The following is a 22,792-nucleotide window of genomic DNA, read 5'->3' as shown; positions in this document are numbered from 1 at the left end:
AAACTCCAATACTTTGGCCACCTCATGTGAAGAGTTGACTCATTGGAAAAGACCCTGATGCTGGGAGGGATTTGGGGCAGGAGGAGAAGGGGACGACAGAGGATGAGATGGCTGGATGGCATCACCGACTCGATGCACATGGTTTGGGTAAACTCCAGGAGTTGGTGATGGACAGGGAGGCCTGGCGTGCTGCGATTCATGGGGTCGCAAAGAGTCGGACACAACTGAGCGACTGAACTGAACTGAATCCAACATGACTGGTGTCGTTATAAGAAGAGCGGATTGGGACACAGATGTGGGCATGCACAGAGGAAAGGCTATGGGAGGACAGAACAAGAAGGCAAGGAAAAAGGCTTCAAAGGAAACCGTCCTCGCAGGAAACTTCATCGTGGAATTTCAGCCTCCAGAACTGTGAAAACATCCATTTCCCACATCTTAAGTCACCCAGCTTGTGGTAGTTTGTTATGGAAGCCTGGGGAAACTAGTATAGTTATCTTTCTGGCTGGGGGACTAGGAAGGGAGGGTCAAGGGCATCAGAAGGCCTTGAGCACATTATAGAGATGAGGGAGATCAAGAGAGACATCCTAGAAAGTTATGCATGAGCTCCTGGACTCCCCCTGGAGCTTACGTGTACAGGTTTGACCCTACACAGTATATCCCAAGCCTTGCCAACTGAGCTATGAGGTAACATACAACCAAAGATCCCCAAGTGACCCCTGGGTGGCACACTAATGGGACTGATCCAAATAGCACTGCAAATGCTTTAAAAACTCAGCTGGGGACTTTGCCGGTGGTGCAGTGATCAAGAATCCACCCGCCAGTGCAGAGGACATGGGTTCGATCCCTGGTCTGGGAAGATCCCATTTGCCGCAGGGTAACTAAGCCCTTGGGCCACAACCACTGAGCCTGCACTCACACTCTGCAGCAAGACAAGCCAACGTGACGAGAAGCCTGCGCGCAGCAACCAAAACCCAGTGTGGCCAAAGAAAAGGAAATGATAAACAGTTTTTTTACAAATTTGGAACTTTACAAACTGAGCTGACTTTGGAACCATAGCCCACAGCAGGCAGGTGGAAATCCAAATCATCTGGATTACCTGCAAAAATGTAGAAGATGAATATTCTCTAGCCAGACTGACAAACAAATAAGGAAGAAAGACACAGGTTCCCAATTTCAGGAATGAAAAGGGGGATATCACTACAAACCCTACAGGATATAAAAGTAAATTCTGTGAACAGATCAACACATATAAATTTGGCAACCATCATGAACTGGACTTAGTCCTTGAAAAATAACAGCATCTGACATTTACCCAAGAATAAATTGACAGCCTGAATAACTCCATATTCATTAGAGAAACAGATTTTGTAGTCAAAAGCTCCATGAGAAAAAAGTCTCTGGACGGTTTCAAATATAAATTCTACCAAACATTTAAGGAAGAAATAAAACCAATTCTATACAACCCCCTTCAGAAAACAGAAGAGGAGGGAACACTTCCCAACTCCGTTTGAGGCAGGCCACCATTACACTGATACCAAAATCAGACAATACAAGAAATCTTCCGTAAACATACACATAAAATTCCACAAAAAGCTAGCAAATCAAAACACAGCAATATATATGTGTGTGCATGTGTGTCTTTACATATATCTCACCATGACCCAGTACGGTGTATACCAGTATTGCAACATTGCTGAAATCAACATAATCCACAATGTTAACAAACTAATGAAGAAAAATCAAATGATTATATATTAGTAAATTGATGCAGAGAAAATATTTGACAAAAATGCAATGGCTATTCATGATTAAAGGACTCAGCAACTGAGAAACAGAGGGAACTTCCTTAGCCTGAATAAGCATCCATACAAAAATTTTAAACAAACATCACACTGGTCAAAGAGTGACTGCTTTTCTTCGAATATGGGGAACAAGGTGAAGATGTCCATTCTCACCACTCCTATTCAACATGGGTACTAGAATGGCAGCAAAAAAGGGAAGAAAAAGAAACCAAAGGGAAAATATTAGAAAGATAGAAAAAAAACTGTCTCTTTCACAAACATAATTGTCTAAGCAGACAATCCCATGGAACATACAAAACAAGCTTCTTCTGGAAACAACAAAAGAGTTTAGCAAAGTTGCAGAACATCATGTCCACACCTGAAAATCAACCGCATTTCTACATAGTAGGAGTAAACTACCAAAAACCTAAAAAAATGAAGTTTTTAAAAATCTGTTCATTTTTAGCTGTGCTGGGCCTTCATTGCTGCGTGCAGGATTTCTCTAGTTGTGGCAAGCAGGGGCTACTCTACTCTCGAACTGCAGCCTGGTGGCTTCTCTGGTTGCAGAGCATGGGCTCAACAGCTGTGGCACACGGCCTCAGTTACCCAGAAGCATGTGGCATTTTTCCAGATAGGGGACTGAACCCGCATCCCCTGCATTGGCAGGCAGATTCTCAACCACTGAGCCACCAGGCAAGTCCCTAGGAACGAAAATTATTAAGAATAACATTTACAGTAGCCTAAAAAGGACAGAAATAAAATATGTGTAAGATGTGCATGCTGAAAACTACAAAAGGCTGATTAAAAAAAAATCAAAGACTGAAATAAATAGGATACTAGCTCTTAAAAACGTTCTACAGATTCAACACTATTCCAATAAAAATTCTAAGAAGATTTTTTTTTTGGTAGCTTCAGATAAGCTGATTGGTAAAAAAAACAACTTTGAAAAAGAAATGTTGGAACACTCACATTACTTGATTTTAAAAATTATCTCACAGCAGGAGTAACTAAGTGTAAGACTGAAAGAGGGATAAACACAGAGACCAATGGGACAGGAGAGTCCAACTTCACCACTCAAAACAACGAACTGATATCTGCACAAAGGTGCAAAAGCAATTCAGTGGAGAAGAGATGGTCTTCTTAGCAAAAAATGTTAAACAAGCGGATATTCGTACGTAAGAAACTCTGGAGACTTTCCTGGTGGAACAGTGGATAAGAATCTGCCTGCCAGTGAGGGGCACACAGGTTCAATCCCTGGTCTAGGAAGATTCCACATGCCATGCAGCCACTAAGCCAGAGAGCCACAGCTACTGAAACCTGTGTACCAAGAGCCTGCGCTTATCAACAAGAAAATTCTACCACAAGAGAAGCGCACGCACCGCAACTAGAGAGCAGTCCCCACTCTTCCCAACTAGAAAAAGCCCACACAGCAATGAAGACCCAGTGCAATCAAATATTAAATGATTTAAAAAAAATCTTTAAAAACTCTGGACCTAAACTTCACTGTTGTTCTTGTTCAGCCTCTCAGTCATGTCCACCTCTTTGTGAGCCCATGGACTGCAGCACACCAGGCTTCCCTGTTCTTCACCGTCAAAAATTACCTCAAAATGAACCACAGATCTAAATGGAAAACTGTAAAACTTTAAAAGAAAGCATCAAAGAAGTTTTGCAACCTGGTGTTGGGCAAAGTTCTTAGAGATGACATCAAAACACGATCCATATGAGAAAACTCTGGTAAACTGAATTTCAACAAAATGTAAACCTTTTTTTTCTGAAAGACTGTTGAAAAATGATGAGATATGCCACAGACTAGGAGGATATATTGTTGGTCTTCAGTATCCAGATTCCATACCTGCAGATTCAATCAACAGAGCATTATGTCAGAGGCCCTACTGTTACCAGTCAGGGTCCTCGGACTCTTTAATCAACAGAAATAGATAAGAGGCCAGACAAGGAATTTGGGTAAAGCTTTTTGGGGACTCGGGCCACAACTCAAGGGACTGAGAACAAGTAACTGGTGCTGTTGCTTATCCCCCCTCCTCAAGGGAGAATTATGAGGTGGCTCCTTAAATGGCGTAAAGATAGAGGGGGGTGGTTAAGGGATTCTGCCCACACCCTTGGAGGTACTGTGTGCAGGCATCATGCATGGTACCCTGCTTTCATTCCCGGCACCACAGAAGTGGCAGCTGTCTTTAGTTGCCAAGTTGTATCTGACTCTTTAGCAATCCCATGCACGATAGCCCGCCAGGCCCCTCTGGCCATCGGATTTTCCAGTCAAGAATACAGAAACGGGTTGTGTTTGGGTCTTTTTGTATTTTACTGTTCATATTTTGCCTCAGTTGCACACACATGCAGTTATTTTTAGTTGGTTATAATTTCTGTTCATATTGTCCATGGGTCTCTAGGCAGGAATACTTGAGTGGGTTGCCATTTCCTCCTCCAGTGGAGCACCTTTCCTCAACTTTTCACTATGCCCCATCCATCTTAGGTGGCCCTGCACAGATAACTCATAGCTTCACTGAGTTACACAGTCCCATTCACTACAACAAGGCTGTGACCCATGAAAGGGAAAAGATATGACATTGGAAGATGAGCCCTCCCAGATCAGAAGGTGTCCAGTATGCAAATACTAACAGCTCTAGAAAGAATACAACAGCTCGACCAAAGTGGAAATGATGCTCAGTTGTAGGTGTGTCTGGCTTTCCTGGTGGCTAAGACAGTAAAGAATCTGCCTGCAATGCAGGAGACCCGGGTTCAATCTCTGGGTCAGGAAGAGCCTCTGGAGAAGGCAATCCACTCCAGTATTCTTGCCTGGAGAATACCAGGGACAGAGGAGTCTGGCAGGCTACAGTCCATAGAATCACAAACAGAAGGACACGACTGAACGACTAACACTTCTACTTTCTGGTGGTGAAAGTAAAGTCTGATGCTGTAAAGAACAATATTGCATAGGAACCTGGAATGTTAGGTCCATGAATCAAGGTAAATTGGATGTGGCCAAACAGGAGGTGGCAAGAGTGAACAGTGACATCTTGGGAATCAGTGAACTAATATGGACAAGAATGTTTAAATTTAATTCAGATGACCATTATATCTACTACTGTGGGTAAGGATCCCTTAGCAGAAATGGAGTAGCCCTCACAGTCAACAAGAGAGTCTGAAAGGCAGTATTTGGGTGCAGTTTCAAAAATGACAGAATGATCTCAGTTCATTTACAAGGCAAACCACTCAATGTCACAGTAAACAAACTCTATGCCCCAAACACTGATGTCAAAGAAGCTGAAGTCAAATGGTTCTATGAAGATCTACAAGGCCTAGAACTAACTAGAACTAACACCAAAAGAAAGATGTCCTTTTCATTATAGGGGATTGGAATGCAAAGTAAAAATTCAAGAGATACCTGGAGTAACAGGTAAGTTTGGCCTTGGAGTATAAAAAGAAGCATGGCAAAGGCTAACAGAGTTTTGTCAAGAGAACACACTGGTCATAGCAAACACCCTCTTCCAGCAAAATAAGAAATGACTCTACACGTGGACATCACCAGATGGTCAATACTAAAATCAGACTGATTATATTCTTTGGCCAAAGATGAAGAAGCTCTATAAGGTCAGTAAAAATAAGACCTAGAGCTGACTGTAGCTCAGATCATGAGTTCCTTATTGCAAAATATAGGCTTAAATTGAAGAAAGTAGGGAAAACCACTAGGCTATTCAGGTTTGACCTAAATCAAATCCTTTAACATTATATAGTGGGGAGGTGACAAATAGATTCAAGAGATTAGATCTGGGAGACAGAGTGCCTGAAGAACCATGGACAGAGGTTTGTAATATTGTACAGCAGGCAGTGGCCAAAACCATCCCAAATAAAAAGAAATGCAAGAAGACAAAGTGGTTGTCTGAGGAGACTTTACAAATAGCCGAAGAAAGAAGAGAAACAAAAGGTAAAGGAGAAAGGTAAAAATATATCCAACTGAATGCAGAGTTCCAGAGATTAGCAAGGAGAAATAAGAAAGCCTTCCTAAGTGAACAATACAAAGAAGTACAAGAAGATAATAGAATGGGTAAGACTAGATATCTCTTCAAGAAAACTGGAGATATCAAGGGAACATTCCATGCAAGGATGTGTAAGGTAAATGACAAAAACAGTAAGGATTTAACAGAAGCAGAAAAAGAGATTAAGAAAAGGTGGCAAGAATACACAGAAGAACTATACAAAAAAGTCTTAATAACCTAGAAAACGAAGATGGGGAAACAATGGAAATAGTGAGAGACTTTATTTTTGGGGGTTCCAAAATCACTGCAGATGGTAACTGCAGCCATAAAATTAAAAGATGCTTGCTCCTTGGAAGAAAAGCTATGACCAACCTAGACAGCATATTAAAAAGCAGAGACATTACTTTGCCAACAAAGGTCCATCTACTCAAAGCTGTGGTTTTTCCAGTAGTCATGTATGGATGTGAGAGTTGGACTATAAAGAAAGCTGAGCACCGAAGAATTGATGCTTTTGAACTGCGGTGTTGGAGAAGACTCTGGAGAGTCCCTTGGACTGCAAGGAGATCCAACCAGTCTATCCTAAAGGAAATCAGTCCTGAATATTCATTGGAAGGACTGATGCTGAAACTGAAACTCCAATACTTTGGCCACCTGATGCGAAGAACTGACTCACCAGAAAAGACCCTGATACTAGGAAAGATTGAAGGTGAGAGGAGAAGGGGATGACAGAGGATGAGAAGGCTGGATGGCATCACTGACTCAATGGACATGAGTTAGAGTCAGCTCCAGGAGTTGGTGATGGACAGGGAAGCCTGGCGTGCTGCAGTCCATGGGGTCGCAAAGAGTTCGGACATGACTGAGTGACTGAACTAAACTGAACTGATTGAACCACGATGGTGTTGTCACTCACCTAGACCCAGACATCCTGGAATGTGAAGTCAAGTGGACCTTAGGAAGCATTACTATGAACAAAGCTAGTGGAGATGATGGAATTCCAACTGAGCTATTTAAAATCCTAAAAGATGATGGAGTTAAAGTGCTGCACTCCATATGTCAGCAAATTTGGAAAACGTATCAGTGGCCACAGGACCAGAAAAGGTCGGTTTTCATTTCAATCCCAAAGAAAAACAATGCCAAAAAATGTTCAAACTAGCACACAATTGCACTCATTTCACATGGTAGCAAGGTAACACTCAAAATCCTCCAAGCTAGGCTTCAGTAGAACATCAACGAAGAACTTCCAGATATACAAGCTGGGTTTCAAAGAGGCAAAGGAAACAGAGATCAAATTGCCAACATTCACTGGATCATGGAAAAAGCGAGGGAGTTCCAAAAAAACATCTACTTCTGCTTCACTGACTACACTAAAGTCTTTGACTGTGGGAATAAAAACAAACTGAAAAATTCTTAGAGATGTGAGTACCAGACCACCTTTCCTGCCTCCTGAGAAACTTGTATGTGGGTCAAGAAGCAACAGTTTGAACTGAACATGGAACAATGGACTGGTTCAAAATTATGAAAGGAGTACGTCAAGGCTGTACATTGTCACCCTGCTTATTTAATTTATATGCAGGATACATCATGTGAGATGCTGGATTTTAAAAGGTGTTCAGTATTGTTAAATACAAGGGAAATGCAAATTAAAATCACAAGGGACACCTCTACACATTGATTAGAATGCCTAAATAAAAATTATTGATAATATCAGGTGCTGGGAAGGATCCCAGAGCAACTGTATTTCTCATACATTGCTGGAGGAAACCTAAAATGGTACAGCCACTCCGGAAAAAGTTTGGCAACTTCTTAAAAGTTAAACATACACTTAATAGGCAGTCATACTGCTCGATACCCAAAGAAATGAAAATTTAAGTTCGCATAAAAACCTGTAAACCAATGTTCACAGCAGCTATACTGGAAATAATTAAAAATGAACACAACTCAGAAGTCCTTCAATGGATGAATGGATAAACTGACAAAGCCATACAACTACTCAGCAATAAAAAGGAATGAAATGTTGATACACAGAATTACTTGAATGGGTCCCCAGGGCACTGGGGTGAGTAAGTACAGTCAGTCTCAAAGAATTACATATTGCATGATTCCGTGTAAAAAACATTCCTGAAATAATAAATTAAAGTGGTTAAGAAGAGAACAGTGGAGTTAGGGGTGGGAGAAGGTGTCTACGTGTGTCTACAGAGGGAGTTTCTCTATAGTGATGAAACGATTCTATACTTTGATTGTGCTGGCGGCTACATAAATTTGTACAGATGATAAAATTTTGTACTACTATTCACACACATGCAGACACGTAAGAATGCATATAAAACCTGGTGAAAGCAGATAGAGTGTCTACCTAGCTAGTATTGTACCAATGTTAGTTAGTGTCTAGCTAACTAGTATTGTACCAATGTTAATTCTGGGTTTCAACAACAAGCTATAGTACATAAAATATTTTTGTTGTTGTTCAGTTGCTAAGTCATGTCCAGCTTTTTTGTGACCCCCATGGAGTGTAGCCAGTCAGGCTCCTTTGTCCATGGGATTTCCCAGGCAAGACTGGAGTCGGTTGCCCGGTGGCTCAGCAGTGAAGAAACTGCCTGCAAAGCAGGAGATTCAGGTTCAATCCCTGGGTCAGGAAGATCCCCTGAAGAAGGAAATGCAACCCACTCCATTATTCTTGCCTGGAAAATCCCATGGACCCATGAGCCTGGTGGGACTACAGTCCATGGGGTCACAAAAAAGTCAGACCTGAGTTAGTGACAGAACAATGGCAACAAGCAATAGAAAATATTGCCACTGAGCAAAGCTGGAAGGAAGGCACAGGGAAACTCTTGCACACTCTTCGTATTTTTATACTTCTTGTGGGTCTCAAGATCTCTCAAAAGAAAAAGTTATGAGAATAAAAAGAAGAGTAAAGTATTAAGATTTAACATGAATGAATCAATTTCAGTAACATTTGCTAAGCTAAAGAAGCCAAACACAAGAGCACAAGGTATATAAGAAATATAATTATATATATAAATATAAACGAATATAACTCCATTTGTTTCAAGTTCTGAAACAGGCCAATGGAAATATGATGATGAAATCGGATCAGTGGTTGCCTACTGAATTGAATAGAGAATTACTTAGAAGGAGACATGAGAGAAATTTCTGAGGTGGTAGAAATGTACATTTTAATGTGTTTAAGTTATAGCTAAAAAGATGGAGTGAAAAATCTTTAATAAACCCTGACTGCAATGACCAAAATAATAATAATTGTGGAACCCTGTGGAGATTGCAACTTTGGATGAAGGACTTTCTGATAAGTGACAACCCAAAGATACTGGAGGACAAATGTTCCTGGAACTTTGGAAAGATTTAATTGCAAGACTGAAGTGGCTTACACTTTCCAATCCTTTTCTCTAAAATTCAGTGAGCCTATGAATGTAGATTGGCTTTAAAAAGATTATGGGTTTACACTTTAGCACTTCCAACTTTTGTGCTTTTTACTCCAAAACATAAAATTATGCCTGGCTTTCCCAAACTGGCCATTTACAGAGTTTGAAAGGAATGTATATATACAGATGAAGATATTCAATGTGTCTGAAATGTCTGCAGTCATTATTTTAAAGGAAATTCTCACCTGAGGCCAGCTGAGTCCTCTGGAGTTGCTATTGCCATTCTGACACAAGTGGCCAGGCTAGCTACACAGTCTCAGGATTCCTGGCTTTTTTGGGATTTCTGTGTAAATAATGTCTGTCTACATCACAGTCCGTACTTTTGGTTTCTCTTTAGGCCTTTCTTCCCTTACATTAATACCTCCTTTTGCTTTGTAATTTTAATTCTGAAACCTTTTAGTGCTGGATGGTGGGAGAGGTGAGAGAGGCAAGAGAATTGACTTACATTTTTGTTCTAAGCAGAACCCAGGAACCAGTGAGGGGTGATATCTCAAATTCGAGGCTATTCCCGAGGATGCTGTGTGGCTGCCAGAGAAGTACTGGTTTCCCGTCAAGGACTTGACAAGTAAAAACCGTTGCTTGCCATTGTGCTCTACAACAGTTGAGTTATTAGCCACTGCCACTGCTGACCATCAACATACCCTGAAAGGAATTCAGGACAAAGACTGAAAATGAGGCACTCCAAGCCCTGAGAAAACGAGGCACTCCGAGCTCAACTGGTGGCTCAGAGGTTAAAGCATCTGCCTGCAATGCGGGAGACCTGGGTTCGATCCCTGGGTCGGGAAGATCCCCTGGAGAAGGAAATGGCAACCCACTCCAGTATTCTTGCCTGGAGAACCCCATGAACAGAGAAGCCTGGTGGGCTACAGTCCACGGGGTTGCAAAGAGTTGGACAGGACTGAGCGACTTAACATTCACTTTCACTTAACGTTCACTTTCAAGCTCTGAGAAAACCTGGTAAAACAGGCCTTCAGATAATTTCAGGAGAAAAGCTTATGAACCCAATTTCTTGCATCTCACCATACTTGGAAAAGCACTACAAATCATTAACTAAAATACCTACTCATGACTAGCAGTAACCTTCTACCCAGATGTGTGCCAGACTGCATACCCTTCTCCAAATCACTATGCACTGAGAGCAGTCTCCTGGGGTATAGTCCTCATTAAGTCCCCAGATAAAACGAATCTCACAGCTCTCACGTTGTGTGTTTTATCTCAGTCCACAGATTGAAGGGACTAGGCAATGATGTCAGGAAGACAGAATGTCTTGACTTCACATCTTAGAGACAAATTTTCCATTTTAAAGATGATGAAGCAAAAGCCCAGAGACTAAAAGCCATGCCCAAGCAGCTGTGTCCAAATTTCTCTCTCTAGCACTACCCAGCCTCTAGCTCCAGGCTCCAAACATTCAACCTGAGTATGAGCCAGCTGTGTAAATATAGCTTATTCAGAATACATCCTTATCTCCTACACCTAGTCGCCTCTCTTCTCCTACCCATCCAACAAAAACAAAGAAAACCCAAATCTTCCTCAACTCTTCCCCTTCCCTCATGGCAACCCTATTGATTCCAGTCCCAAACAGATCTCAAACCTGCCACCTGCTCGTCATGCTGAAGCTGTCCTCTATTCCAGTTCTCTCTACCAAAGTCTCCCTGGGGTCTCCCTGCTTCTGCCCTCACCCCTCTCCTCTCACTCAGCAACCAGATTCCTGTGACCTCATCTCTCCCTGCTGCACTGGCTTCTCGGGGCCCTTACAGTAAACCCAGATTCTCAGGTTGCAGACCAGCAGCTCGCAACCCTCATAGAAATTTCTGAAATGTCCTGGATAAGAGTGAGGACTGGGGGAGTCCCCAAAGGTTCTACGTGACCCATTCCCCTCACCCTCAAGTCGAAATGAGACCAATGAGATAAAGCTTCCAGAGGCTTCCCTAGTCAGGTTATGTTCAGTCACTAGGCGTGTCCAACTCTTTGTGACCCCATGGACTGCAGCACGGCAAGCCTCCCTGTCCCTTACCATCTCCCAAAACTTTGCCTAAGTTCATGTCCATTGTATGGGTGATGCCATCCAGCCATCTTATTCTGTGACGCCCTCTTCTCAGGTGATAGGCCCTCTCTAAATGCAGGTTGTTGTAACTCCCTCCCAGGTTGGGACCCCAAATTCCGCTTTACGAAGCAGTGGGGAAAGACTACCTTTTACAGTCAGGAGTCGTAAAGTCAAATTCTGGCTCCTTTAACCAATCCCTACTTCATTCAGTCTACCCATCTGAGAAATAAAGCTAATAATATTAACACTAATTACCTGAGAGGGTTCCTATGAGAATTAAGTGAGCCCTAAAGCACGTAACATAATGCCTGGCACACATGAGAAAGCTAGCTCCAGTTCACATTCTAAGGAACCACAAGACAGTGTTTCCAGGGTAACTTGTCAGACTGTAAATACCCAGTCACCAGATTATGTATAAAGTGCTCCTTCGTACCAAAGCGTTTCTGTGCCTGCAGTTTTCACGGCCTCGAGCTACGCTCATCAGCGTCTGACTTTCGGTCGCCGCGTCCAAAATACCAACACGGAGAGACGCGTTCCGGGTGTGCACCCCGAGCGCCGGCAACCGCCTGCGCTCCCTAGTTGTTTCCCGGCCGCCGCAGACTGGGACCACCCACACGCCCCTCGGCCCGCCCCCTCGGCCCATGACGCACCGCGGGAGGCGGGGCACGCAGGCGTCGTGCCCTGCCATTGGCCCGCGCCGGCGGGGGAGCGGGGTCCGACTCGTCCGCGGCCCTGCTGTGCTGTCATTTGGCAGCGGCTAGAGGACACGGTCAAGATGGCGGTGGTTGCTGTGTTGGTGCGGAGACCCCTTGAGCAGGTAGGCAACGGCTCCCTTGCTATGACCCTGCGCGACCCCTGCCCACTCTGTTCCCCTCTGAGCGTCCTCTCTCTCTCCCTGCCAGGTCTCCGGGCTGCTGAGGAGGCGGTTCCACCGGACCGCGCCGGCTGCACTGCAGGTAACTGGCCCGGACGCTAGTCGGGCCGGGAGGGCCCCCTTGCCCCAGGGCAGAGGCTGGGGTCGCATGTCACCCACGCGAGGCTTAATGGAATCAAATGGCCGATCTGAGAGAACTAGACGTGACACTTCTTCCCTCACCTCCCCTTAAAATTTTTTATTGTGGTAAAATATACATAACAAAATTTACTGTTTTAAACTGGATATTCAGTGGCGCTAAGTGCATTTAGCACGTCTTCCATTCACCACCAGAACTTTATCATCGTCCCAAACAGAAACTGTACCTATTGAACAGTAGCTCTTCCTTAGCCCCTGGTGACCTCTAACCCCTCGGTACTTTTCTGTGGTGATGAATTCATGTATTCTAGGGATGGCCTATTGGAGAAGGAAATGGCCACCCACTCCAGGATTCTTGCCTGGAGAATCCCAGGGACAGAGGAGCCTGATGGGCTGCTGTCGGTGGGGTAGCACAGGGTCAGAAAGGATTGAAGCGACTTAGCAGCAGCAGCAGCAGCAGCAGGGATGGCCTATAAATGGAATCATTTAATATTTTTCCTTATAGGTCTGACTTCTTTCACTTACCAAGTTTTCAAGGTTCATCCATGTTGTAGCATGTGTCAGAATTTCATTCGTTTTTAAGGCTGAATAGTATTCCGTTGTAGGCATATACCACCTTTTCTTACCCACTCACCACTGATGGACACCTGAGTTGTTTCCACCTGTTGGATTTTGAATAATGGTGCTGTGAACATTGATGTGCAATTATCTGAGTCCCCGCTTTCAGTTCTTTGGGGTATAAAATCTAGAAGTTGGAATTGTTGGATTATATGGTAATTCTGTGTTCGAGTTTTTGAGGAATTTCTCTTTCTCATTTCTCTTACTGGAGGATTCTACCAACCTTTATAGTTGAGTAATTCCTAGATCCTGAAGGCAAAGTGTGTGGCAATGTCTGGCGCTTAGTTAGTGCTCATTATGTAGTGTTCCTTAGGCTTCCTTAACTGTTTTCTGCCCCACAGTATACCAAATTTGGAAATAAAATTATCCAGTATACTCTCTACTTAGGAAAGCACCTGTGAACTGGCCTGGCCAGCAAGCAGATTTCTCAAGATTAGGTAGTAATTAAGAAAAAAGGGACTTCCCTGCTTTTCCAGTGGTTAAGAATCCACCGTGCAATGCAGGGGACGTGGGTTCGATCCCTGTTCAGGGAACTAAGATCCCACATGGGAAACTGAGCCTGTGCGCCACTACTGCTGAGCTCTTGGATGGCAGCTGCTGAGCCAGTGAGCCACAATGAAAGATCCTGCGTGACACAATGGGAAGATCCCATATGTGCGACTAAAACCCAGTGCAGCCAATAAATATTAAAAAGGGAAGTGTTTAGTATACTTTTCATTCATGCATCTAGTCATAGACTGGCAATGAGCAATAGAAATGTTACTTTTTAAATTCTTTGAACTTTTAAAGAGAAGCCTGTTCTACTGATGGTTTTTGTCTAGTGTGCTGTGGGCATCCTAGGTCAAGAGAGACTCTCAGTAGTATCCTAAGTAATCTTGTAGTTTATTGACTGCTTTCCCATGCCTGTGACAGGTGACAGTTCGTGAGGCTATAAATCAAGGCATGGATGAGGAGCTGGAAAGAGATGAGAAGGTATTTCTCCTTGGGGAAGAAGTTGCCCAGTACGATGGGGCATATAAGGTAAGTAAAGAAAAAAAAACACGATACAGAATTGAGATGGTCATTTGCCCCCACTTAGAAGTAATGGGGTCATTGCTTATAGGTTAGTCGAGGCCTGTGGAAGAAATACGGAGATAAGAGGATCATAGATACTCCCATATCTGAGGTAAGCCTTCCATCAGGAAGCAGACCTTGGAGGGGCATGTCTGTTAAAGGATACTACTATAATTTTTGTGGATTTTTACTTATATTTGCATTTTACTTTCTAGATGGGTTTTGCTGGAATTGCTGTAGGTGCAGCTATGGTAGGTAGTCTTCTTTGTGAATCTCACCCAAAGAGTTTCTTTTAACAACACCTTTTAAAATCATTGCTTGAGTGTTGGGGGGGGCAAAGTAGTTATTTGCCACTCTAAACTGATGTTTTCCAGTCTTTTCAACATCTTTTCAACATTTTTGATTTGACAGGCTGGGTTACGGCCCATTTGTGAATTCATGACCTTCAATTTCTCTATGCAAGCCATCGACCAGGTCATAAACTCAGCTGCCAAGACGTACTACATGTCAGGGGGCCTTCAGTCTGTGCCCATAGTCTTCAGGGGGCCCAATGGCGCCTCAGCAGGTGTAGCTGCCCAGCACTCACAGTGTTTTGCTGCCTGGTATGGGCATTGCCCAGGCTTAAAGGTGGTCAGCCCCTGGAGTTCAGAGGATGCAAAAGGGCTTATTAAATCAGCCATTCGGGATAACAACCCAGGTCAGTAGAGGGGTGTGTCGTGCATCTCTTTTGAACATTAAAGTACTAAAATGAAATATCTGCATGGAAGGAACCATTAAAGACCTTTAAAGTTAGGTGTAGACATATGTTAGAGATCTACAGATATAGTAAGCATAGGAAAAAACTAGTGTTTTTCTTATCTATGACTATATGGGGGCCAATTAGGTACAAGAGAAATTTACTACACACCTATAACACTGATTTAACCCCAGAGGTAAAATCAGGATTGACCAGACTATAGATGTCTGTATCTAAACCATCCATAAGGCTCCTGGACACTGTGACGCTTCCTAATCAGCACAGTGAAACGTCTCACAGAATGAATGATTGTGTTTCTAGATATTCTTAGTCATGTGGTTACGTTGGTTTAAATATTTATATATTGTAGTGGTGGTGTTGGAGAATGAATTGATGTACGGAGTACCTTTTGAACTTCCTTCAGAAGCTCAGTCAAAAGATTTTCTGATCCCTATTGGAAAAGCCAAAATAGAAAGGCAAGGTAAGCGAAATCAGTATACATTTCAACATTATTAGCACTCTGCTCCTTCTGTTTATGTTGATCAGGCTCGATCTAGAAGTTACTGGCCTTTACTTTGACTAGGAAATTATAGGATAAGTTCAAGTTTAAAGTGTGTTATGCCCTGACTGCTCCATGTATTTGTGCTTTTGTAAATCTGAGCCTAGTGGATTTGTACTTCATTTCCAGGAAGGCTATCACGTTCTCATCTCACTTGAATGAACTTGAGTTTAAGATTTTACTAATGAACAAGAACCACAGCTGGCTACAGAGAAGGACAGTGTGTTTGGTTTCAACCTGACCTCTGATCTGTGACAACTTTGTTTCAGGAACACACGTAACTATAGTTGCTCATTCAAGACCTGTGGGCCACTGCTTAGAAGCTGCAACAGTGCTGTCCAAAGAGGGAATTGAATGTGAGGTAAATGGACATGCACATGTTCTTAAAGAATCAGAAAAATCCCTTTAAAAAGACCCAGAAAGATGAGTTTGAGTTCTGTAACAGGTTATTAGATATGAAATCTTGCTTTGTCACTTAGTTCTGTCTCAGCTTAACGGTGGGAACCTGCTTGGTTTTTAAACACCTAGCTTTTTAACACCTAGTGTCTGGATCTTTTTAGTATCTGGTTTATCAAGTTAAGATCCAGACTTAGAGCTGGAGGTTGGGAGAATGGAAAACTTAGAAGTCATTGAGTCTAACCCTTTGATATCCAGGAGATAACACTTGCTGGTTATGCTTGGGCAAGTTATATATGTGCTTTAATAAATCTCAGTGTCATCAGCCATAAAATGAGGATAATACATTTACTGTCCCATCAGGGTGGTTGTGGAATTATACTTACTGTAGTGTCGGGTACTTGGTAAGCAGTCATGTGTTAGTTACTATTTTGATGAGGAGGAAGTTAAAGCCAAGGGAGGACAAGTGAGTTTTGTAAGTGAACAGAGCTGCTTGTAGTAGAGATAAAGAATTTTAATTAGTTTCCCTTTTGACATAGTCAGATTTCCCTAGACTCAAAGATTGACAGGAAATGCAGGTTTCATCCCTGGATCAGGAAGATCCCCTGGAGTAGCAAATGGCAACCCACTCCAGTATTCTTGCCTGGGAAATCCCACAGACAGAGGAGCCTGGCAGGCTGCAGTCCATGGGGTTGTCAAGACTCAGACACAACTGTGCGACTGAGAATACACATATAAGGGAAGTGGCTTTATGGGGATAAAACCGTATTTGTGAGGCAGTGGCTCTATAAAGCTATTTACTGTATTATTTGTCTAGGTGATAAATTTGCGAACCATCAGGCCAATGGACATTGAGACAATAGAAGCCAGTGTCATGAAGACCAATCACCTTGTAACCGTGGAAGGAGGCTGGCCACAGTTCGGAGTAGGAGCTGAAATCTGTGCCAGGATCATGGAAGGTATTTCAGAGACACTGATTCCAGAAGAGTTAAGCTGTAATAAACACTGTTTATGATAGGACAAAATAAGCAAAAGCTAGGGATGATCAAATGACTTGAAATTTTCAACTTTCCAGCTTGGTATTTTTCCTTTGGGTAAAAGCAAAACCATAAACAATTCTTTGTAATTAGCATAGATTTCAGACTTCCCTTCTCTGGGCAGCCATACCTGCTGTGCTGAAGTGGTAGTGTTCAGCTGGTTTTCCTTGCCTCTCTGATTTGCACCTCCTTCCCTCTTAGGCCCTGCGTTCAATTTCCTGGATGCTCCTGCAGTTCGTGTCACTGGTGCCGATGTGCCTATGCCTTATGCAAAGATTCTAGAAGACAACTCTGTACCTCAGGTTAAAGACATCATATTTGCAATAAAGAAAACACTAAATATCTAGTTTGGACTTGAAGTTCAGGTCATTGGAATTTACTTAAAATACTTGCTGACTCTTCATCTGGATTGTTCCATAAGACCTTTTAATTCATAAAGTTATCTCTGAAGCAGCAACAGATTTTTTTACTGGGAAGAGGCTTAAATGTGTTTGTGGTAAAACTTGCCCCTCTCCTAAGTTCCGTATTTTTTTGGTCTGTTACAGTGCCATGTTCTTTGAATAAGATTCATGTGCAGTTTTACCCTCTCACTGGAAGAACATGGTGTAAATGTGGCAGAGTCCTGATGAAAGATACATCCAAAAAAGGATAACGTATATGTAAAAAATAAAAGCATTTAGTCTACATTTACTGTTAAGATTGTTTTGATAAGCAATAAAGGAATTCCTAACTATGACTAATGGTATTTTTATATTCTTGAGATAATAAATGTGGCATAGAAGTCCTAGAATTCTATTAAGAAATTAGTGCCATCAGGAACTAAACGCTAATCTCCTAAACTGCATCACTTACTTACAACAGGAACTTGCCCACCGACTCTTCAGATGCCTAATTCCAATAGGTTCTCTTCAAAGCTAAACCAAGATCCACGACAGGTATTTTTCCCACTGCCAAAAAACATAATATTCTGCCATACACTGCTCTCCTCAAAAGTTGAGATGGAAAAGATAGATGTAAGTTAGTTACGGAAGCACATAAGTGGTACAGAAACGTCCCATTAAAATATCTAGCCAAGCTAAAAACACATTTTCTTGACACAGTTTATTTTAATAAAAAATACAGCTGAACATTTATCACAGATTACATGAAACTATACACAATGACATTCTGTCTGCATAGTAACCAACACTGATGTGTATAACTTGATTTTTTTAGATGGATTACTTATAATCCTTTAAAGTGCAATTTATTTAAGGGTTTAAGCAAATCATAGGATAAAGGATCTTTCTAATAAATGAGTAATGTTAAAAACATGATATATTTGGATAAATCTTTCAAAAATCAGAACTGATTTCTATAGATGCCAAATTTACTTGTAATAATGACCACCCCCCCAAGCCCCAAACTTGACTTAAATGCTAAGGATTAAGAAGATCCTTGAATTGGCAAGAGCTTTTCCTGATGTTAACATTTTTGTCTGTTCAACACATACTAACTAAAAGGAACAAAGAGCCTAGAGTAGTTCCTGTAGCAGCCCTGAGTTCTGTAACCACAATGGAGTTCCTGATTGAACTTGAGAGAATGTTGTGAACTTTCACCTTCTACTTGAGGGGGAAATGAAGAACTCGGTTGCTTCTCTGACTCTCAGCGACATCACTATGCTTTGGGCTACAGTGTTAATGTCTAAGATGAAATTAAAAGTAGCAAAAAACAGTTTTATCTAACAAATAACCAGAAGATGCTTTAGAATAGAGAAATGAGAGGAACAGTTCTAGGAGCTGTTTTGCGGGATGGGAGGGATTGTAACACCAAGGCTATTCACCTCGGTGACTGAATATTGTCATCGTTTTTGTTTTTTGTCCATTTCCTTCAGTTGGTGGAAATAATTGATTCTGATACGCTGCTGCCCACCAAAAGAGGGTGAACCAGATTCCAATAGTAACCAAGGAACAAAATATTTCTTAAGGCAGCAATGCCAGCCTGACTTCATTCTACTTGAAGACTGTGTTTCCCTCTTGAAAATCCCCTTTTGTGAGCATCTGCAAAATCATATGTGGCTGTACTGGCTCAGCAATTATTCATCCAGAAGGAGGGTACTTCAGGGGGTGGGGGTGAAAGGAAAAAAAAAAAGAACTTTTCCCTCCGAGTATAAACACGAAGCTTTAGCCAATCTTAGGAGCGCTGTGATCACAGGTTTCGGCTTTCCTCAAAGTTCCTTTTTGGAAATTCTGGATGGAGCTGAGTAAAGCCCCTCGGCTCACGCCATTCACGGCCTGGGGTGGAAGCTGTGAGGGCGCCTCTGTGCTCGCAGGTGAGGGAGCTGCTGCTGGTGGAGGCGGAGGTGGAGGAGGTGGAGGTAACGCGGATATTCCTGTGGAGGAGAAGGGACAGTCAGTGATTCTGCACGCACCCTCCCTGCACACATCCAGTCCTGGGCAGAAAGGACTTGGGGAAGACTGCACACATTTTCCCTCAGAGGGGCCGAGATACTTTGTACTGTGTGATTTTTTTTTAAAGTTAGCATTTCTTCCAAGTTAACAAATACCACAGATTACATAAAACTACACAGAGTGACATTCTCTGCATAGATGAATTTCCAGATTTTAAAAATGATCCCAAAAGAAAGGTTCCCTTTCCTACTTTTTCCAGGTTCCAGGCAGCTCCACCTACTCCTGAGCTAGCAATGAAAGACATCTGTATGCACAGCTGGGCTACCTAAATATCGATTACTAGAAAGGGATGAACAGTTCTTTAGTGTTTGAAAGATGTGATTTAACATGAAATGACAAACCACTTAGGATTCTCAGCAAGGAACCACTGTCTGCTGGGTTATGGGCTCCTCAGGGTCTTTTTTTTTTTTTTCCTTTTCATCTGTCTTGAATATACTAGGTTGCCTGAAAGAAATACAAAATGCTAATAATTGCCAGCAATGCTCAGCAAGGGACAGAGGACTTTCTCCCACAACAGCACTCAAGGAGGCATCTTCCTCAAACACCCTTGTATCCACTGAGAGCCAACCCTACAAGATGGAAATGCACTAACCCTACATCGTTGCTGAAGTGCTGGGGGAGACTGGAATGGCAGGCTCTACCCTGGTGGGCAAGGAGAAGGAAACTGAACAGGTATCCGAAACTTCTCTTCGCTTCCTTCCAGGCACACAGACATTGTGCACTTGAATTGTATACTTTTGAATCAAATGAATTTCGTCCTCTTCGAACAAAACACTCGGTTCAGAAAAGGCCTTGCTTCAAAGAACTTGCCTGTGCTACAGTGAGTTGCCCCATTTCCTGTGAACCGGGCAGCTCCCTGTGACCCCACCTCTCTGTTCCTAGCCTCACCCTCTACCCTATCCTAGGGCTACCCCAGCAAGACAGTCTGTTGGATGGCTCCCCCACCACCTCCCTGAGCTGCGGTGACAACAGGAGAACATGCCCACCACAGCTTGACTTTACATGGATGGGTGTTCAGGACCATCAATAACATACTTCAGCAAGAGCAACCTTTTTTTACCAACTGTAATAGGCCATGGTTAAAGTATTTCATAGAAAACCACTTACCTTCCTTTACATCTTTTACCCAAACCTAAAGGCAGCTGAAATTAAAGAATCACACAGATACACACACTAATGCTCTGGAGTGCTTGAAATTCTCAAATAATATGGCAATACAAATAGTGAACACAGACAGATGAACGAAGCATCATTTTCACTGGTTCTATACAATGACAACAAATGAAGTTCCAGTATGTTGTATGCCAGGGTGGATTATGGGACGATGCTCCTGGCCTGGGGTTATAGGGTTACAGAGATAAAAAAGAACTTGCAACCTGACATGACTGTGGAGATGAGAAGAACAGGGAAAACCGGTGTGTCCTATAAGCATTCCTCTGAAGGGTGTTCTTGGAAAGTGACCATTGAAATACCAGGAGGGGAGATGGCCTCTGAAGCCTGTTGGAAAGCAACTGCAGAGCCCAGAGGACTGAGTGGATGCCAATACCCTCCCAGTGCCCCTCCCCAGCACTCTCAGCCAATGGCCAGAAAAGGGCAGCAGAACTGGACTTGACCTGGAGGGCCCAACATAGACTGGAATGAGCACCAGCATTTCTGCCTCCCAGCTCTGGGCTTTGACCCCGGCAGAAGAGTCAGAAGACAGGGCTGCAACAGCACTTTGTTCTACTAGAGGCATGGAACTGACTACGCAGAGACCAGCCACCCTTCTAGCCCAGGACTCTGGGAGGCTAGAGATGTGCCTCAGGAACTAGACTTGGTACAGGCTGCCATATTGGCACAGAACCAACCTGCTCGGCCCTCATGCGGAACCAATCCTGGTCTGTAGCCTCATTACTACCTGGCGCTCAAAATGAGAAGCGCACATTCACTACCACAGTTTGGAGACGGGGTGGTGCTCAGGAAACAGACCCTCATTGTCCAAGTAAAGGCTGCTGCTGCTGCTAAGTCACTTCAGTCGTGTCCGACTCTGTGCGACCCCAGAGATGGCAGCCCACCAGGCTCCAGCATCCCTGGGATTCTCTAAGCAATAACACTGGAGTGGGTTGCCATTTCCTTCTCCAGTGCATGAAAGTGAAAAGTGAAAGTGAAGTCACTCAGTCGTGTCCGACTCTTCGAGACCCCATGGACTGCAGCCCACCAGGCTCCTCCACCCATGGGATTTTCCAGGCAAGAGTACTGGAGTGGGGTGCCATTGCCTTCTCCAAAGTAAAGGCTAAGACTGTCTAAATGAATTGCTTTTAATATGTAGGTAGCATAAATAAATCAACTGTCCAAAGTGCCACAGGGTAACCTGTGCAGCTGGGGGCTGTGCAAGGAGAGTCTGCTCATCCAAAGGGAAAAAAATAGGGTCACCAGAGGCGCCCTCACAGAGGGCCAGACCAATCATAAAGGGCCCCATGTCCCATGAGGTCCGCCTCTCCTCGCTGGGCCTGCAACAACCAGGGCAAATCTCCATACATAGGATCAGGCCCAGGACCAGCTCAGAAACCTCAGGAAGGTGGATGGAAGGGAGGTCCAGGTCTGAAGGTCAAGGTCAACACTTGACCTTGGAGGAGGCAAAAATACCCCCAGGGACTCACAGTCCAATTACAGGTCCCACCGATTTTTTTTTGTCCTTTTTTAGTTTTTCTTTTTTTGCCTCTTCTGTGGTCCACAAAATTCCTTTAAAGGTTCACTGGGACTTAAGCTATAACACGTGGCTAATAATGTGGGAGCGGGGGGAATGTTACCAGCATCCAAATTCAGAGTTGACTCTGGGGCCTGTGACGAATCTGGGACAACTGCCTGATGCCTGAGCTCCCCTACTTCCCAGATGTGAGTGAGTGCCCCTCCAGAGGCCTCCTAAAGCTCCATCCCCAGGTCTCGGACACCACCAGATTCCAAAGTAGACTGACTGCCAACTGGATCTAGCTTTCAAAAATGTTGGCCTCCAACACCCTAGGTGGAGGAATGCTCAAAGACAGCTTATCTACAGTGATAACCAGGTCAGTCATGATCTGTCCAATCTCACCTTCTCTTAGACAAAAACCCAGAGAGTTAACTGTTCCACCCTCCCCAGTACCCCAAATGGGAGCCTGGCAGCCCAGCAGTGGCCCTGAAACAGGCCATAGACTGCTGCAGCAAGATCATAGGTTAGATCCAGGTAGAAACACCTTGCCAGAAACATCTTCCCCAGCCCTGTCAACAGGACCGTTCAGAGTCCCTTTCCCTGGGCCAACTTTGACAGTGGGAAGTCAACTACTGCCTGTGGGTCTGGGTTCCTTCGTGGTCCCCACACTCGGGAGGGGAGACCACCTGGCCTTCAGACCAACACCAGACCTACCAGCTACCCTCAGAGGGAATTGGAAGCCAGCGACCTCCGAAGCAGGCAGCCCCCAGCTGTTTGAAACTGCCTTTGCCTTTTACCTCAGAAAGATGGGGAGGCTGTATTCATGTCCTAATTATTATTAAGGATGCTTAAAAAAAGGAGTTTTCCGTAATATCAGTTATAAAGTCAGTAAGTGGCTTCCCTGTGACCAGGAATGCAATTGCCCAGCGTCTTTTCCCTTTCATCAGAGTAACAAGGAACCAGCGCGTTTGCAACAACAGGACTGTGAGAGGCTGGCTTCCAAAATTAA

The 22,792-nt window shown here is 43.5% G+C and overlaps 2 protein-coding genes across 4 annotated transcripts in view; one reads left to right on the top strand and one right to left on the bottom strand.

The window, feature by feature from the left end:
- Positions 1-11,976: 11,976 nt before the first annotated feature.
- Positions 11,977-17,395, top strand: PDHB (pyruvate dehydrogenase E1 subunit beta). The gene is made up of 10 exons (XM_052637432.1): positions 11,977-12,071; positions 12,157-12,210; positions 13,797-13,904; positions 13,987-14,049; positions 14,153-14,188; positions 14,349-14,634; positions 15,044-15,154; positions 15,502-15,593; positions 16,446-16,587; positions 16,867-17,395. The coding sequence occupies exons 1-10, from the start codon at positions 12,030-12,032 to the stop codon at positions 17,010-17,012; spliced, it is 1,080 nt and encodes a 359-aa protein (XP_052493392.1). The 5' UTR covers positions 11,977-12,029; the 3' UTR covers positions 17,013-17,395.
- A 375-nt stretch (positions 17,396-17,770) lies between these two features.
- Positions 17,771-22,792, bottom strand: part of PXK (PX domain containing serine/threonine kinase like) — an 83,012-nt gene continuing 77,990 nt past the window's right edge. For all 3 annotated transcript variants that reach the window (XM_052642138.1, XM_052642146.1, XM_052642153.1), the window contains one exon: positions 17,771-19,036. In XM_052642138.1, the coding sequence (XP_052498098.1) occupies positions 18,828-19,036 (209 nt within the window). In that variant the 3' untranslated portion in view covers positions 17,771-18,827. The remainder of the gene's footprint in view (positions 19,037-22,792) is intronic.

This window comes from Budorcas taxicolor, chromosome 1, assembly GCF_023091745.1.
Source record: "Budorcas taxicolor isolate Tak-1 chromosome 1, Takin1.1, whole genome shotgun sequence".
NCBI classification, from domain to species: Eukaryota; Metazoa; Chordata; class Mammalia; order Artiodactyla; family Bovidae; genus Budorcas; species Budorcas taxicolor.
Note: the sequence above shows the minus strand (reverse complement) of the source record. Positions and strands in the feature narration are given on the sequence as shown.